Source organism: Amphiprion ocellaris, chromosome 6 (assembly GCF_022539595.1).
Source record: "Amphiprion ocellaris isolate individual 3 ecotype Okinawa chromosome 6, ASM2253959v1, whole genome shotgun sequence".
Lineage (NCBI taxonomy): Eukaryota > Metazoa > Chordata > Actinopteri > Pomacentridae > Amphiprion > Amphiprion ocellaris.
Window position 1 is genome coordinate 6516867 of NC_072771.1, and position 19796 is coordinate 6536662.

Consider the following 19796-nt stretch of genomic DNA (forward strand, 5'->3'; position numbering starts at 1 on the left):
AGAAAGATTCCAGGATGGCCGGGACACGAACCGGGGATTTACTAGCTGCAAGATGATGATGCTAACCACTGAACCACTGTGCAGCTCCAGTGTACGGTAAAACATATTCTAACATTGTATTATAATTTGTCATGTAAATCTAAGGTTATATTATCTAGGTGAGTGGTAACTGTGACAGTCGTAAAATGGGGATTATTGTCGTTAATTTATGGTTAGCTGTATGAACCTTTCAGTGGGTTACAGCGATTAATCATAATGGAATGATAATAAGCATGATTACAGTGAATTTTTCCAGTCAAATGAATGAAGCAGTTTACTGTTCTGTGAGTGAGAGTGTGTTCATTGTTCTGCTCTTGGGTTATTAGCAGATAGACTGTAGGTTGCCGTAAACAGAGCCTGTTTGTTTCATTGCTGATTATGCAATTGAAGAAAACATCTGTTTGAGTGAATTTTCCTCTGTTTCAGAAAACGAAGCATTACCAAGGCCTGAAGCCATCACGGTTCCAGACTACACTCATTATGCTAGAAAAACCAATAATAGTTACTTTTGTGTTTGTATCTGATGTGAAACAGTCCAGCAGGCAGTGTTTTCTACAGCTAAGCAGAGGGAAGAATGCATTGTTGGATAGCTATGAGGAGCTAATCTAATAAGTCTGCTGTTTCTGTAGATGTTTTCTCTATAGCCTACATTATGATGCATTAGAACGGAGCAGAATACTTCAGTCAGTGCATTCATACCTATTGTGTGTGCAGCCCACACGATCACGGTGAAGCTGACTGTGACACTAGATGGACTAGAATCCAAACCATATGAGGTATAGTTGAAAAGTTGTAGCTGGATAAATGAAATGCTTACATGGACACCATCATGGGTCAGGGTTGTGCTCTTAAACAGGCGTCTCTTTAGTGCTGCTTGATCGTTTTAGAGCTTCAGTTCAATAATTGCTCCCATTTTAAAATCACCTGAATATTATCTGTTGTGGTTCATCACAGTGTTAACTATAGCAAGCAAATCACAAAGTAAATACAGTAATGAAGAATAAGCGTCGTCTAACAAACCCTGACAGCATGCCAAGGTAAAGTGTGCCATTCATAAGGAGGGAGGAAGAGAGAGGCGAAGAGAGTGAAAAGAAGAAGGAGAGGAAAGTAGGCTGAAGCTGTTGTGTTGCTAGTATCTATATTTACGATGGAAATACAGATTAGTGAAAACTCTCCAGCTTGTGTGAGTTTATAGGGTAAGCTGTGGGTGGGAGTTAATGATGGCAATTCATATCTGCTTTCAGCACAATGAATAAAATATCATATCAAAGTTCTACTAAGAGACTAGAAACTGAATATACTTAAGGTACTATATGGATGAATGTCAGTCAGTGAACTGGATTTTTGTGTCCAACCTGTTCTGTGTTCAGGTTGGTTCAATAAACAACTTCTTAATTATTACATTTTAGTTTTTGTAATTGTCTCGGTGCAGTGTGCAGTGATCTGTGGGAGTAAATCTGATTGTGATTTAGAAAGTATGACACATATTTCACAGTTTGTCATCACGGTGAATTATTGTTTGTCCTGGCTGAACCAACTCCTTCCAGTCAGGACACGGAGTCCTCACTTTCCCCAACAGCAGAGCTACTTCCAGGCCTGTGAGCGAATCAAGAGTCTTTACTGTTCCATCAGAAATTCATTTTACATATCAGTAAAAACAGTTTACTGGTAGTCTTCTTTTATGTCTGACATTTCTACAGTAGTCAGTTGTCAAATAGCTCTCTAATTGCACCATAAAATCACAGTCCATGTTTTCCACAGCAGTCACTAACCTGCAGGTTGCTCTTTAACGTGACTAAAGAGGTATTTTATCTATCTATCTATCTATCTATCTATATTTAGAACAAGTCTCACTTTATCAACATGATTTAGGAATGCTGTTCGTCACTGGGCTGAGACATTCATCAAGAAATACTTACAGTACTTAACTCACCCTAATACCTGTTATTACTCTGTCTGTCCGTCTGTATGTATGTTTGTCCGTCTGTCTGTCTGTCAGCAACATTACTCAAAAACAGACTACTGGATTTGGATGAAATTTTCAGGGAAGGTCAGAAACAACACAATGTGTCAGGAAATTTCTTCTCTAGTGGAGTCCTAACTGCTCCTAATAACGCTCAGAGTCGTCTCGTTCAAGTCAAATTCTTCACTTGCAGCAAGTGAATCAACATGCACAGGACAGAGTCTCTGAGCAACTGATTAAGGACTGTAGGCTACACACAAGCTTCACAGGCAGCCGTTTGCATGAGCTGTTGCGCAATCACCAGCAAACGAACACATATTAACATTTAGAGCAAAGAAGAACTTGTGGTGTGGTGAAACTCAGTAGGAGTGAGTTCCTGTAGTCGCACAAACAGTTGTTGAGCCTTATCAGTTCACATGGCCTTGGAGTTCCCAGTAGTTTCTCACAAGCTCAGTATAATACAGAGAATGGCACATGCAATCACAATAAGAATACAGCACATTTTATAACACAAGGACCAAGTGATTAGATTTTGGCAGTGATGCGGCTTATAGTCTGGATCCACGGATTTGTTAAACATTTCTGTATCATTGTGAGATAGCGGCACGACATCACTGTAACCATGACAACAAGTGAACACTACATGATCACATGATTGTGATCCTACTACAAATCCACCACTGAGGACCACGAATTTTTCAAAAATTTCAAAAGATGAAATGATACAACAGCTGAGCAGCCTGGGTGGAGTGCTGCTGTCTGAGGGCTCTTCTTGTTCTTGTTACGTTTATCTTTTTAAAAATATTTTTCAGTTAATTCTCCTTTTAATCTAAGCTCATGTAAACTTTAGCTGAGGTAGCTTCATGGCATGTTGGCTGTGCCCAAAATCAGTTCCTCACTCACTCATTCACAGCTGGACTCTCATACAACGGACTCTCAGGAGTTCATTCAATAATGAGCAGTTAAGCCATTTTTTTAGGTAATAAAATGTGTATATCTGTGTATGATCACTGTGACATTGCAGCATTGTTAGAAAGTAGAGCACATGTCATGGACACTACGTTTTGTTACACTGTGGAATTTTTTAAGGAAGTACGTAGAGGATAGATTTATAATCAGAGCGCTGAAAATAAAATAAATATAGATAAATGGTAAGTAGAGAGTGTTTTCCGATAAAACCCTTACATAAATAACTTTCACTTTGATGCAACCTTTAGATGTTTCTGTGACGGACACACACACACACACACTCACACAATAAGCAGGGTGGTGTGCTGGTACAGCTTGAGACACATTTCCTCCCCATTAACCCCCCGGCCTGTTTATATAATGGGATTTGATGCGAGGCTGTGGAACCCAGGCAGCCGGGTGCATGCTAATAGCTGGGATTCTTCCACCACGCTCCGTCATCTGATCAAGGAACAGCTCATCATGCTTAGCTTAACAAATATTGGGAGACCATATGGCGCCTGAAGATTCTCTGGCAGCAGTTGCGATGCCCATAATGCAGTCCTGTGGGTGGTGGAAAAGGTAATTTTCCTTTGTGATGTTCCACAGGCCCTACCTACACTCCGCATTGGTTTCTGGTTTCTTCTCAGCTACTTGAGATGCAAACGAGGTGTTTGTATGTTGTGGAGAGAATGCTGAGTGCTCGTGAGTTTGACCGCAGTCGCTGCTGAGCGTATTGTTTCTCCTCCGACACGTTCTGATGCTGAGGAGCTCATCTGCCTCCTGGTGAACAACAGAGACATTGTGACAAACTGTAAGGACTGCAAAACTCTGCATCTTTTTGACTTCATCTAAGATTTATTTTGGGATTTTTAAAATTTGTTTTGCGATACTTTGTGTTGTCTAGTTTCTTAAACTGGCTGCTTACCAGATTCTCATTAATGTGTTTTGGTGATATTTTGGCAGCTACTTCATGATTTTGTGCCCTTTTCTTTCTCACTTCAGCCAATTCTTCTGGTTCAACTCAATTCCCAAAACAACACAGACCCTCTGTGTTAAAAAAAAAAAAAAAAAAAAAAAAAGCAAACTGCATAGTTTTATGAATTGATTACAGAATTAACTCCTGTCCGGTTCACAAACTGGAAATATATGGTGAATCAGTATATTTCCAAAAACATGTGGTTGTCCTGTATATTGGTTCAGCCTGACTGTACTCAGCCCTATTACATGACATCTGTCTGCATGCAAAGACCACTGAAGAGACACTGTTCATTACTTTTCCTCTTAGTTGCCGCTCAGTGATCTTTAAGACCTTAAGAGCCAAAGTAAATCAGGAACAACAGACTTGAATCTATATGTGTGAAACTGTGTCATGATTCCAGAGGTCAGTGCCATTTGTGATCCAAGAATTATTAATAAAACTAAAGTTGTACCAATGAACTGCAAGTGTCACTCTATGTTTATGTGTATTGAATGGAAAAGGAAAAATAATTAAAAACAGATTAGAAATGTGTCTCTTCAGTTTTAATAAGTATGAGTAAGACTGTTAAAACCTTTATATTCGCTCTATAAACGTTCACTAAACTAGTGTTTCCATATTTCACTTGTGTAGTTGTCATGAGGACTGTCAACGTGGACACAGATTTTGTGTGGTGTGGACACGTAATATTTCAGCCATATCTCAGTCGACCACTCTTTCCTCTAACTGAAAGACTTGTGGCTCCACCCCTGATCTGTTCACATGCTGAAGTGTCCATGAGCAGGACGCTGTAGCTGAAGCTGCTCATGACGGCAGGAGATCACCTCATGTGTGTGTGAATGGGAGAATGAGAACACAAATGGAAAGCACTACGCAGAACCTTGCCAAGGTTAAAAGGTGCCATTTAAGTGTGGACATTTTACCATATAGTGCTGCAGTTTCTGCATCTGCAACTGCTAGGGTGTGCAAAGACTGTCAGTGTAATAACTATACTAAGCTCAGCAAATGCTGACTAGAAAGTAATATAATATCAACACCTATGGGTCTGTGGTGTTTGAAGCTGCATGTGCATATCCACAAGGTAGTAGAATCGAGCCTAAATGATGTCTTTAATGGCCTCTGACAGATGTGCAATAGTGGTACTACACTTGTCAGTGACAACAGGTGATGATTATTCATGTCAGGCCTCCAGTTATTGTTAAAATACTGTAGTGAGAGTTTACACCGTGAGCAGCGCCTACTTGTTCCATAAATCCACCCACTGTTTGCTTTTTTCTTTTATCTGACTTTTACTTTGGACGTAGTTGAGTTTGTTATATCCAATAAATAATGCAGCGGTTGAAATCATAATGGCAAGAAATGCAACAGCAGAAATGTTGCTAAAAGCTAACCAGTCGAGCTAACAGAGCAGCAGTAACTAAATCCTCTGATTATATAGTCAAATGAATACGAGGTGTTTTGTTTTTTTGGATTAAGTTAAATGTAATCCATGTTTGTTTTTACATGTATTTAATTCAGGATTAATTTATTAAACTTCCTCAGAAGTTTGGAGGAGCAAGGAAGCCACAATAGGAGCTCTTTAGGTTGAATCTGCACTCTTTATTTAAACAATATTTTAGATTAGGGGAAAGTCAGTGCCAGGAATTTAGAATCACCATTGATGAGCAGATTTTGCTTTTTCATTTAAAATATCTATTATCACTTAGAGCTTAAACTTAAAACGTAAATGCCTTCACTCAACTGCCTCCAGTCACTGCTCCTCCTTTGTAAAACATTATTCACTGTAGAACACAATCAGTATTGACTTAGTCGTAATCATTTGTTCTCATTTCTATCGCATCCTTTGTCTCTTTGCTGTCTGCTACGTGGCCACCAGCTTCGTCCTGCTGCAGCCTCTGACCCGTCCATCCGACCCGTCCATCCTCCCTGCTCTGCCTGCATCCAGACCATCATTAAGGTGATGCTCTGGGCTGCCTTGTCAAAACGGGATGGACTTGTCAGTCAGCGGCTCAGACAGGTTCATTGCAGCCTACGCTCCTCTCCTGTCTGCATCTCCTTCCTCCCACAAAGACGTGGATGAGCCGTGATAACGGGCCACGACCACCTCTCTCTGCTGCAACACTTCAGTCCCCCTGTGAGGCCTCCAGCCACAGTGGCACAGGTACGCTTATCTCTGCTGAAGCAGGAGATTCTTATTCCTCTTCTTTTCCATTTAATCATATTTTCATGTGAACTCCACTCTGCACAAACAAGCCACCTCCTGCCCAGCTCTTAGAGGGGCATTTAAGGCTGACAGCTTTAATTGGCAGCGAGAGGCGGTTAGTTGAAAACACACACATCAGCCGCTGTTCACAGATTCCAATTTTTGCTTCACACCAGAAATCAGAAAATGACTTCTGAAAGCCAGACCTTCAAAAACAACAGCTCTCCCAGCTATTGATCACCAACCTAACTGGTATTTTTTCCTGCGCTGCAGCATCATTTTCTTCATGAAAAGATGCACGTATCTGGATCCTATAAAAGTCCATAAATACAGAGCCTGGGTTTAAAAGCTTCATATGCACAAGATAATGAAATAACACCCACTCACTGCTATTGATTAATGGAATAAAAGTTCAGCAGTGAAGTTAAGAGCCAGATTAAAACACATGCTTTTAAAAAACTGAATTATTTATGTCATGTTCTGTAGCTTGTACAAATATTAAGAATATCTATTAGGAAAAGAAAACAAAATCACACAATACATTAACTTAGCAATATTTCATTAAGTCCTTTTTATTTTATGGGCTTTCACTGTGGTTCAGCACTTAATTTCTGATGTTAATGACGATTAATTATTTATGTTTGTACTTAACAGTTCATTTAGAAAAAAATACCACATTGCATACAATACACATCTGACTTGTAACAGAATAAAAGGGCAAGAAGTCTGTTCTGCATTCTCAGTCAGGAAGTTTAGCTTGTACAAAGTTTGGTGAACAACCACATTTATTGTGTGTTCTTTAGACCTAGAAACACACTGAAGGCTTTGGTCCTAGTAAAACATCTGGAAGAGTAGTTTTAAAGTACTGTTTACATCCATGCTTCAGACAGGAATCCCTTCAGGACTATAGAGACTTTTACTCATGTTGTATCCAACGAATCCTTAAACCTGCTGCTTCTGAAAAATATCTGGGATTAGGTTGGAGGTTTTTAAACATCACTTCCTCAACTGTCATGACTGGCTGGAGTGTTACACACTGAGAACAACACTCATTCACTGTGGCATAGTTTCTTTAAGCTTCTGCAACATCACAGCATCTATTCTACCAAGATCTTCTACTGATGATGGGAGAGTTGGACAAAGTCTTCTCCAGAACATCCTAAAGATCCTCAGTGAGGCTGAGGTCTGGACTCTGTGGAGGACAATCCATCTCATGCTCCCTGATCCACTCATTCTCACTGTGAGCCCCATGAATCCTGACATCCTCATCTTGGAACATGAAGAAAACCTCCACTGATGGAAAGACCTGATCATTCAGTATCTTCAGGTAGTCAGCTGACCTCATTCTTTGGGAACATAACGTTGCTGAACCTGACCAACCCCAGATCATAACTCTAACCCCCACAGGCTGGTAGACACTAGCCATGATGAGGGCATCACTTCATCTGCCTCTCTTCTTACCCTGATGCCCCCATCACTCTGGAACAGGGTAGATCTGGACTCATCAGACCACATGACCTTCTTTCATTGCTCCAGAATCCAATATTTATGCTCCATAGCAAACTGAAGCCTTTTTTTTCTGATTATCCTCACTGATCAGTGGTTTTCTTAGAGTTACAGCTGTTTAGTCCCAATCCTTTGAGTTCCCTTCATGTGGAAATGTTCTTACTTTCACTATTAAACAGCCATGAGTTCTACTGTTGGTTTCCTACGATCATCTAAGAGTTTGTTCTGACCACATTTGTTCCTGGAAGATGATGGTTCTCTGCTATCCTTCAGGATTTAATAATGCGTTGGACGGTTCTTCACATGATTTTAGTAGTTTCATCTTCTTAGTTGTTTTCATTGCTTGATGCAGGCCAATAAATTGACCCTTCTGAGACAGATTATCATCCTTTCCATGACCACAGGATGTGTCTTCCAACATGGTTGTTTAAGAAATGAGAAGCTCCTCACTGCATCAGCTGGGATTAAATAAGTTGTTTCATCACTGCAGTAATTATCCAGTGGAAGGCTCTTACCTATTTGCTAAGTTAAACCCAGGTGGAGACTGTTTTTTTTTGTTTTTTTTTTGGACAGGTGATGTATGTGCCAACCAATCAAAATACACAAATAAAATATGTGTAGTTGTTAATGTTTTTATGTATTTAGTTGGTGGTGGAGGCTAAAGTACACCTACTGTCAGCTGCCTGTAGTCATATATTCAATACTGAAACTGGATAGCCTGTCAGTCTGGAAATAGACATTTTAGAAATAGATATTTCACAGCTGACTATTCCCTTCCTGCCTTAATGCAGATCTACGAGGTCGTTGTCTCTCTCCCACCTCCTCTCTACACTCACAGCACCTCAAGCACACCAGCTCACCTATGACTCTGCTTAGACAGTAGTAGTTCAGCCCTGCATGTTCGAAATGGGTCCGAAGAAGAGCATTGATACAGAAAGTCAGGACTGACTTAAAGGTTTCTTATGTATGAAACTTCCTGTCCATTAAAAGTGTTGGAGCATATTAAAAACACCATGTGGACATGTTAACACGGTTAAACTCTGTTTTCATTGAAGAGGGTCTTCAAATGTCTATTCCATGACTTTTTGTTTTGTTTTTTAATCTAAAGCCCCCATTACCACAATGTGCGATCCTTCTAAATTCATTTTCAGACTTGTGCCAGTACTCTTTCTCATTGATTCCTTCTGCCTGACTGCTGCTCCTCCCTCCCAGTTCCACATCTCTCCCTCGTCCTGCTCTGGCATCCTCTGTTGCCATTAAACCAGACCTGACTGTCTGTCCCCATCTGTGTCTTGGCAGTCTGAAGCTTCCCAAACTGAACAAATTGGCACCAGGCTGTCTCGTTGGATGACCTCCCCAACAACGGAGCCCCAGCTTCCAAGCTTCTGAGCTCTCTGGGAAAACAAGACAATATGTGGAAAATGGCAGCATGTATGCAGGATGTGCAGCAGCGTGTTGGGACTGACGGGTCCACAGGGGCCCAACATCTGCACAGAGGTGACAAGGCATATACCTGTAGCTGGATTACAGGCCTTCAACATATGTTCACTTCACATGTGCTGCTAATGCGTATAGACATGCAAAGTTGAGCCCCAGTAATCTGAAACCACGTTAACACAGTGTGGTGATGTGCAAGACAGCTGCTAAATATATGCTTTTTATCACTGTAGAGTTCAGCATTTCCCTGAAGTCAGATTTTTTCTGTCTCCTCTGACTTTTGCAAACATTTTCTCTCCTCTCTGTCTACTTAAGTTTTGTCACCTACTAGTCTGTCACCTTCCACGCCAGCCCTGTATTTATATTCTCACACTAAAGGTGGGGAAAACTCCACAAAAAATAACATTCTTTAAAAATATATTGCTTTCAACACATTACAGTGGATTTCACAAGAAGACAACATGCTCACACTAGGTGACTGGCCAACAAACTGAAAACACGTTTAATTTTCAGTGAGATTCTATCTATCTATCTATCTATGAAACATGTTCTTACTTATTTCGCATTGTTTTGTTCACTACATAATTTCAAATGTGTTCATTCATAGTTTTGATGCCTTCAGTGAGAATCTACAATGGAAATAGTCATGAAAATAAAGATAAACCATTAAAAGAGAAGCTGTGTCCAAACTAAAGACTGCTAGTATATATAAAAATGTAAACACGTGAGAAAGTTTCATATTACTGTTATGATACGTGATGGTGCTACATCGGACCAACATACCCGATAGTTTTGACATCTCACTTGCTATTTACATCCCTTCCTCTGCTAACTGATACTATGTCATGTTTTAAAATATTTACAAGTAAAAAAAAAAACCTCCTTCACAAAGTTTTTTGTTGGTTCCTTTAATTCATTTAAATTTTCTCTCCCCTCTTAGGACTGAAGCAGCAGAAATAATATCTATGTTTCTGAACAGATGGGACCCATTTAGTGAAATTTCCATGTTGTAGATATTAAACATATCTGATTTTGTTGTGCTGGTTTTAAATGCCAAATAGTGAGAATCAGATCAACATATGCAGTTTACATACATGCATATTTCCTTCAGAGATCTTGTTAACTGAGCCAATTAGTGATGTCTAGAGCTTCTACACCTCATACTCAACTCATTTACATGAGAAAATTAGGAAGTACGACACATAATGTTGCTGAAGTTACATTTTTTTATCTCCATAATAAGCAAACATTTGATACCAGATCAATGTGCAGCTTGTTCAGTGCAAATGCAAATTATCAACAAAACAAGTTAATGCAAAATGAATTCAAACATAATCAAAGCAGCATGTAAATGGAGCTTTTAAATGTGTTTTAGGCAATGTAATGTCTCGTGTTATCTAGCAGTTAAGCAATGTATGGTCAGGCTATTTGTACGCTTCTTGAAATTCAGTTTAATGCTTTTTATTATTCCTGACGGGAAAGTTAATTCCCTTTTCTAAACAGAAAGAATGTATTTTAAGGCTGAGCAACGTGTGTTAAATCAGTCACAACATTTACATCAGTTTTTCACTTATTATATGTAACATATTTTAATTGGTCAATATATTCCTCCATTATGTTTAATCCTCATCAGGGTCATGGGGGCTGGAGTCTATCCCAGCTGACTGAGGGTGAAGGTAGGGGACACCTGGACAGGTAACAGTCTATCACAGGGCTACACATAGAGACAAACAATCACACTCACATTCACACCTACAGACAATTTAGAATCACCAATTAACCTCAGCATGTTTCTGGACTGTGGGAGGAAGCTGGAGAACCTGGAGAAAAGCCACACATGTACAGGAGAACATGGAGACTCCATGCAGGAAGATCCCAGGAAGGCTGGGATGTGAACCGGGGATCTTCTAGCTGCAAGGTAACGGTGCTAACCACTGGTCCACTGTACAGCTCTGGTCAATATATGATAATTTAAATGTTTCATTCGCTGCATAAAACCAGAATTCAATAATTCTCACATCCAAAACCCACAACACATGCCAAGTTTGTTAGTCTAGTCTGCTTGAAATGGAGCCCTGACTGGTTGATAATCGTTTTTTGGTGAACGATGATCACTTCTATGTGTCTGTGCTGCTGCACCAGATACACTGTAAGACATACAGGTCTGGAACCTGCTGTTTCATCAATAATCATTATCCTTTTTTGATCAATAATTCTAGAAACCCTCAAACTCATTTTTACATGTCATAGTTTTCAGAATGAAATGCTGTGGGGCTAGTTTGGAAAGCAGCTGATTAGCCGTTAGCTGCTCCGTATGTCATTAACGTGAGAGAGCTGTTCTACTGGTTCTTCAAGATTCTGTGTTTGGACCCGTCGTAGTCACCTTGATAACTATCAGCTCTGAGCCATGGCACAGAAAGAGAAGCACTAGCTGTTGTTCATGTACTGTCCTTTGTGAGAATCATATGGACATTTCTGGCTATTTTGACATATTTACACAAGCAAATTACTTTCTCTTGGGAAAAGTAAGTTCTTCAGTAGCCTCACAAATGGTATTCCCTCCCTGAGCAACTACATCTTTGTGTAAGTGTTTGTATAACTGTCCTCCAGTCTCTGATCACTCTTCCTCCTTTAGCTCAAGCTGGTTGATGGTTTTCTTGCATTTCCATTTCAGATCCCCTCATCAGGCAGCTAATCTGGAACTGCTGATTCTAATTATGTGGTAGTGAAGGTGTGGTAAATGTTTTCATGTGTTTGTGATCTATTTGGTTCTTTATTCAGATTATGAAAATGACTACACTGCCAACACAGTGTTTGCAAGATGATCAGTTATTTGCTTGTTTGATAGTTTCCAATAAATATGATAATTCTGGAGTCTTGGCATGATTCTGTAGTTTGCAGCACCCGACCAATGCTGACCTCAAAGCACCACATCCTGACAGAACTGCTGAATTTTTATGTTTCTTGTGGCTAACCAAAGCAACAGGCCTTAGCTGTGACTCTACAGCAGCCTTCAGGACGTGGCTGCAGACAAACAGCTCCATTCTGCAGACGTGTCTGTAGTTGATGCAGGTAACCTCTGAGAAGAAACCTCAGCACATTCTCACCACAACAACAACAAAGTTTCTCCATGTTTGCTCTCGCAAGGTAAAAACTCATTTTTTTTCCCAACAAGTACCTCAGCTCACCTTCTCACCCTGAGTCACATCGCCTCCTCTCTTCAGTTTATTCTGCATCACATATCTTCTATTCCTCTCTTTATTTTTTGTATTTTCTTCCTTGTAGCACCTCTCTCTTTCTGGAGCGTAATCGGTCCAGCAGTACAGGGCTATCGTCAGGTCAATATTGCATCTGTCCCTTGCAGTCTGTGTTATTGGCTGTCTGCAATGCTAATGAGGCAAGAATTTAAGCTCATTCAAGTCATCTGAGTCACTCTAGACATCAGCGATGGATAAATGTCTGAAGTGTTGCTGCTGGTGACACACTGTGATAGTGCAGAGCCTTAAAACATAGAAAGAAAAATTGTGCAAGAAGTGATAATTAATAGGTTGTCATCTGCTAATATCATGAGAAAATGAAATGAAAAAAAGACTGTTTTCACTTTCCTGGCAGCCTGTTGAGCTTAATTATCCTCAGTCAAGTATTAATAACTTCTGACACTTTGAGAAAAGTAACTTTTCTCTCTTAATTTAATGCCGGAACTCAGAAGTGGAACTAACTTGGGCAGAGTGCATTGCAGGTGATCTTCTGCACGGACATGCCCTCGCAGAAAGCCCCGCCGTTCAGAGGTGCCGGGTTAGTACAGGTTCGAGATCGCTTCTGGACACCCCGCCCACACGGCACGTTACAGGGCGACCACTCCGTCCACAGGGACCAGCCGCCGTTCACTGCATAGCCCAGCACAGTTAGAGGGGAGAAGAGGAGGGAGAGTGAGTGCACAAAAACACACAGTACCTTCTACACGAGTCCGGCATAGTTAAACACTCCAACGAGAGCTGGGTTGTTAATGATTCTGTAAGGCAGCAACGCAGGAACGCCAGCAGCAGACTGAGCACAGCGCCGTCACCGTGCTGGATATACAGCTCCCTCTTCTCTAATTGCCAGCTCAATGTTCCCTGCTCTTGGATTAAGATAAAGGTGTGTGAAAGCAAAGAAAACAGCCATTACACGGGAATGCCATTTCTAAGGGCGACACTGACTCATACTGGACAGGTTGGACTCGACCATTTAGCGCTGTGACTGAAGCACTTTACTCTGTGATCTCTCCGTCTAACGCGTCTGGAAGCTAAATGTTCGGCTATCAAAGCTGGCGAACCCACATTTCAGGGCCTCTGGCAAATAAATACTTAATAAGCAACACTCCTTTTAAACGAGATTAAGACACAGTGGCTTATTTCCTTTCATAAAGTACACATTGATTTTAAATGAGAGGCAGTAAATTGAGTCTTTGAATAATACATTCATTGGAATAGAGAGGAAACATTGCTCTTCAGTGGAAACACAGACGGCTCTCTTAATCACTTGTGTACGGGGGCGCAGGAGGCCAAATTGATCTGAAGTGCCATGTAAACACTGTGTCGGGATTCTGCGATGTGTTGGAACAGGCAGTATAAGGGCGTACCGAACACGATCACAGTGGCCGTGGCGCTGCGTCTCTTTGCCACGATGTTGCTGGCCAGGCAGGTGTAGTTGCCCGAGTCGGACAGGCGCGCCTCGTTGATGATCAGGTTGTGGTCGGCTCGGGTGTCGATGTTGTCGTCAGTCAGGGAACTCACCAGCTCTTCGTTTTTCAGCCATTCCACCTGCACGAGGGAGATAATGGCAGAGGTGGCGCATGTAAAAATGTAATCAAACATGCATTATTTAAGAACTGTGAAGCAGTCACAACTTCAGGCTACGAGAACATCCCGATCCTATAACTGCATTATAGCACAGTCAAATAAAGGACAAGGTACAGCAGCCAGGATGTGCTGATCTCTATGGAGACTGGGATAATGGAGCTGGACTGGTAGATTTGTACTTTATAACAAGTATTACAGCACTGGGCCCACCTGACTCATAGAAACCTGTCAGATTTAGCAGAAAACACCTTAAAATGCAGAAGTGCACCGTGTTCTTTAAAGAAAATTTTAAAAAATAAGTAAGTCATAAATAAACGTAAGTAAACAGATCGTAATATTAATCTTCAGTAATTTCAGTCCTTTGCAACAATTAAAAACAAAAGTATTCTAACGCTAATTTACAGCTTCTCTTTTTCATGATTGTTTCATGTTAAAGATGCAGAGTTCAGTAACAGTGTAGCCAGAGGACGCTACGATTCTACAAGTGCTGCCTATCGCAGTAGCTATAAATTCACTGAACATCTAGTCATTTGTTTCGATCCTACTGATCCTTAAATTCTTACATTCTAAGTGCAGATCTCATAATTGGATTCAGTCCAGCGAGACTCATAACTGCTGGTCAGCTGCACCTTCCAAGCCCCACCCTGCTGATTAGCCACGACTAGGCAGCAAAAGCAGCAGCGCTGAAGCCATTAGACAGTCAAAAGAAGCACTATAACCAATTACTAGCAACAGAGAGCAAAACTAATTATGAATTACAAACTTAGTGACGCTTTACTGCTCCTACCCTGGTACGGGAGCTGCATCGCTGCATCTGCAAATTACATTCATAGCTTAGCAGAATGGGCCGGGCTGATGGATTTATAGGAAGCACACAGGCACTCTTTATAATAAACAACACTCATGCTGGATGCAAATAGGAAGCGCCTGTGGCATGCAAACACTGGGTAAATAGAAATGACACACAGACCAGAGGGATGATGGATAGCAGGCATATATTGACACGAATAAAAATGATAACGAACATCATAACACAGTAATCATTTCTCACATTCAGTGTTTTTTTTCACACCTATTTGAACCGACTGTACCACTCTAGGCAGGAGTGGGATTTTCTGTTTTTACCGGAGAGGAGCACAGAGCGTTTGCAGCGACTGAAGCCTTTATTTCTTCCCATTTGCCTTGAAGAAAACTCAGAAGCCGATCTTCAAAGACCCCCAGATCCTTCTGTACAATTAAAAACTGGCCTTCAGTGGCGGGTTTTGTCAGAGGTTAAGCGCCTGGCATCCCATCACAGATAAGGAAATAGAGAGACAGGGAAGCAGGGGATGGAGTCTAATTTCTCCTGATTAAAGTCGTCTGTCACTGAATGGGTGACACAAGCGGTGGCACCCATTCTCACTGCCCCACCCGCCTCCTTTTTATGTATTTATTTCAGCTTTATCCTGGTAAATCTGTGACTTGAAAGAGGCAATTAACGTGTGGCACAAGCTGGCCCTCAGTGTTTGGGGCCACGCTGCACATTAGCTGTCTGTCTGCTACTAACAGCCCTGGGCAATGATGAAAAGATTCACTGAGCAGAAGAAAAGACAGAGAGAGAGAGAGAGAGAGGAGGGAGGGAAAAAAAGATGAAGGGACAAACACAAATTAGCCCAGCGAGTGTGTGGCAGAGGATGTGAGAAATGAATTTCCTAATTGGCACATTTGTTTCAATTAGGATGCGGTCATCAGTGTCAGCCTTGACGGAGGGGTTTCCAGCATCAGGGCTTCCTCCCTGTGATTTCATTACCCAGACCTCCCCTGAAGGTCACCTCCTCCGGCCCTGCACAGCGGCCAGGTCCACACATGCACACAGCTCATTCACATGACATTTGCTGATGATTAGATGCTGAGAAGTGTGGTGGTTGAGGGGCAATTAGAGGACAGAGGAGCAATGTAAACAGGTGACACCGCGGCCATCATTAAGACTTATGAAGAGAGCGCCGATCAAGACCTCGCCCGCCGACACTTCCCCCCTCTGCTCTGCCTCATCACCCACCCCGCCCGGGTCTAATGGTCATCTGATGTCAAGGTGACTCAGAACAAACGCTTCAGTGATGTGAGGAGCAAATAATCTGCCTGCTGAGTCACATTTGGTTGTCACAACGTAGCACCATCTCCTGTCCTGTTGGCATCTTTGGGCTGCGTGTGGAGAAGCCGGCATGGGGGGCAGAACTTTTTAATTGCTGAGTATCTCATCAACACAGTTACATGGATTAAGCCTCTCCACCAGGCGTTCGAACCCCCGGGGAGCAGAGGGCTTACGGGACCCACTGAGCAGCATATCAGGAGTGACACCGCAGAGCATGGAGCTAATCCGTCCGATGGATCCTCCTGTAACCAATCAGCAGCACATGCAAAGAAAGGCACACTTGCTGTCCCTCACGCACACCCAGAGACGCTCTGAACCCAGCAGGGCTCGGTGTGTTCATACGGACAGCAGCAGCTAGAGTCTGTGGAGCTATCAGTGGCTCAGCGGCACACTCCGACTCCGGAGGTTAATCAGAAAAGATACGAGGAGAACACAAAGAGGGCCTGGGTCCCCCATGCTCCTCCCCCGTTGCTTCCCAAATGCCACCTATCCTCCCCTCCCAGCTATGTGGCACCGCATTACTATTCCACCTCGATCTGTCTTATCTTAACGAAATAAATAGAGGAGCTCCCGGCTCCAGCCTGGACTGGGAGGGATGTAATTGCTTGGCTTAATAATGAAGCTCATCATCGTCTCTCTAGGAGAGTCTCTCTGACCTATAAGAGAGAAACAGAGCAGCGATCTGAGAGTAGAAACAGTGCAGGAAAGGCAGGAGGTGGGATGGAGTTAAATGCTAACTTGTTTTGGAATAGCATGGCAGTGTCTCTGTGAAGCTCAGCAGAGAACAGCTTGTATCACGGTGCAGGAGCGTTTAGCTGCCTCGCCTTTGTGCCACGGCCGGCCTGTCTACCTGAGCTACTGCAGATCAAGGGATTCATCTCGGATTAAAGGCTTTCATTCAGAGAAGTTGAAATTGGCTTCCTGTTTGGCTGTTCATTTCACACTTTCTCTCAGAGTAACCTCTCAAAAGAAACTCATTATACAGGGTTCTCATGGACTCCTTTCTCCCTGAGTTAAAAGATCTGCTCTGCATTCACACCCCTGATATCTGAGAACTATGAGTGGAGGATTGGTTTTGGATCGGGAGCAGCGAAACAAAATTACAAATAAGCTGCTGGTACATTCTATTAACCGTAAGCAAATGACAGCGTCTGCTCTTTGGATGGGAGATATGAAGGCATTTTTGAGAATGTTCCTGTGCCTGTTCTGTTGCTAACGCTGTAGTGAGCAATTTTCTGTTGATGAACTGTTGAATGGACGTCTGAAGATGTCTGGGTATTAAAGTCTGACTCAGTTTGTCTGACAAAGAAGAGTTCTGTGAGGATGGAGAGACAATAGCTATTGATTTAACAGCATCTCAACTAGTCTAAAGTGCAGACCATTTTCACAGTTGCTCTATTGTGTTATAGAGGTTTACTTTTCAGTCGCATTCAGCAGATTTATTCCACTGAAACGGTATACAGAGCAACAATTCACACTCCAATCAGAGTGAGGTTTTTTCTACAGCATGCAGGGAGTCCAGGTTTTAGACTTAATGCTGATCTATACAGAGGTTGCACATATTCTGTTTATTAAAATGACCTGTTCAGGATGTTCATCTGTCATGTTAATGGATTTAAAGTGACATGTGAAGCTGTCATGAACCAACTGATTATTTACACAGTAGAATCTATTTGAAGTGTGTTTCTGGGCACCTGATGAAGTACTTTTACTTCTTTGCCATGTCTGTTTTGTCTACCATGAGTCTAAATGCTTCATAATGTTCAATAGCTAGTCTGTTTATTTGCTGCAGGTTGGTATCGAACAGAGAATGTATCCGAGCAACTTATTTTGAAAAAAAATAAATAAATAAAAGCTGCCTCTTGTGGATGAAAACAGTCTTGATCAGGATAATGTTTGTAGGAAAACCAAAGCAGTGAAAAAGCCCCACTGAATCACTGGAAGGTGAAAAGACAACTGATTGTTCTCTCAGCGTTATTCACCACAGGCAGCTCCTTCTACGTTACAGGATGCTGGAAGGACCAGAATAAGAACAGATTTAGTATTCAGATGTTCCAACATTTTGATTCTACACACTGCATCATACACAACAGATTCAGGTTTAGATGATTTTTCCTACCGCCTGGTGGAACTAAACGCTCTGAAAGGATCAGAAATTGGAAAAATAATTTGCAAACTGCAATGAGGTGGAACTGTAACAGAGGGTCAAGTGAATGTTAGATTTTACATCCAATTAGTGGGTAAGCAACATGTGTTGAGCCTAAAGCTTTACAACAGGGGTGTCAAACTGATTTTAGTTCAGAGGCCACATTCAGCCCAATTTAATCTCCAGTGGACCGGACAAAACATTACAAAACGAGACATAAAACGACAAAAGCAAGAAACAAAATGAGAAAAATGAGACAAACGACACAAAACAAAACAAAAAAGAGACAAAAAATGAGACAAAAGTGACAAAAAAAATGGACAGCCAACACAACCGAGACAAAAAGGAAACACAAAACGACAAAAACATGCGACAAATGACAAAAGGCAGACAAAAAAAGGCAAAATAACGACAAAAACAAGATAAAATATTACAAAAATGACACAAAATGACAAAAGAATAATGAGCAATCTAGTATTTTACTTTATGATCAAAACAACTTGTCATGGTCTAGAAATTATTTTAAATTTATAGTTTTACTAATTTACAATCTGCAGTTAATGTCTTCTCTGTAATTTTTACACTTTGAGGGCTGGATTGGACCCTCTAGAGGACCGCTTTTGGCCCGTGGGCCGCATGTTGGACACCCCTGCTTTAGAAAGACACAAAGGTGTCTCTTTTTCAACCTGCTAGATCACCATGGTAACACAGGTAACCTGCGCCAGGGCAGGTTTGGATTTAAATCAGCTGTAAGAAGCGTCTCTGTCTCTCCAGTTCTTGCATTAAATCTGCAAACCTGTTTAGCTGCACTTCAGTTAATCAACACATTCAGTTCCATCAAACAGTTTGTTTCCTCTCTGATGTAATAAAATCAATCAGGAACAGGTTGGATGAATAGAAGTTATTTACACAGACCACAGACATGCAGCAACGTCAGCATTAAGTTGAAGAACTGGGTGATAATGAGCTCCATGATCATCTGTCTGTCGGTAGGAGTCGTCACTACAAACAGCCCTTTTACCATATTAGTCATTTGATCCATTGATGACATAAAAAGTACAGATTAGTGCAGTTTTAAGGTTATTTTATATATATATATATATACGTGGGGTTATACTTCTGCAGTCTAAGTGGCACCAGAGCTAAAATGTAATTTCCATGTCGGTATTCAGATTCCTGCAACAAAGCCTTTTATACTGAGTTTATTTTTTTTTTCCTTGAACGTGTTCCTGAGTACAACCTGGTCAATCCAGCCTGTAAAGATGCCAGTGTGTGCTTCACAAACGGTGGTTCCACAGAACGCCGTCTCACTTCTGCCTCAGCTGTTGTGACATGGTGTGGAAGTGATTTGGAGAGCTGTGACTTGAAGATACTGCAGAGAGGCGGTTAGAGAAGAGCGGGGATGGCGGTGCTGTGGCAGGCATGGCGCTCAGGAGAAACGCTAAAAGCAACGTTTTCTGAAGCACAAACCTGTCATTCACGCTGAGACTTCTTCGGCTTTTATCATTGGGATCGTTGGGGTTTAGTATTCTACGGTGACCTCGGCTATCATGTAAAGGTCTTGTGTTCCCTCTTTTTTTAATGATTAATTACTGTAATATAC

General features: G+C 41.6%; 1 protein-coding gene across 3 annotated transcripts in view; it reads right to left on the reverse strand.

The window, feature by feature from the left end:
- Window positions 1-19796, reverse strand: part of unc5db (unc-5 netrin receptor Db) — a 249586-nt gene that overhangs the window by 84375 nt on the left and 145415 nt on the right. For all 3 annotated transcript variants that reach the window (XM_055011601.1, XM_055011602.1, XM_055011600.1), the window contains 2 exons: window positions 13697-13877; window positions 12795-12962 (listed from right to left, as the gene is read on the reverse strand). In XM_055011601.1, the coding sequence (XP_054867576.1) occupies window positions 12795-12962; window positions 13697-13877 (349 nt within the window). The remainder of the gene's footprint in view (window positions 1-12794; window positions 12963-13696; window positions 13878-19796) is intronic.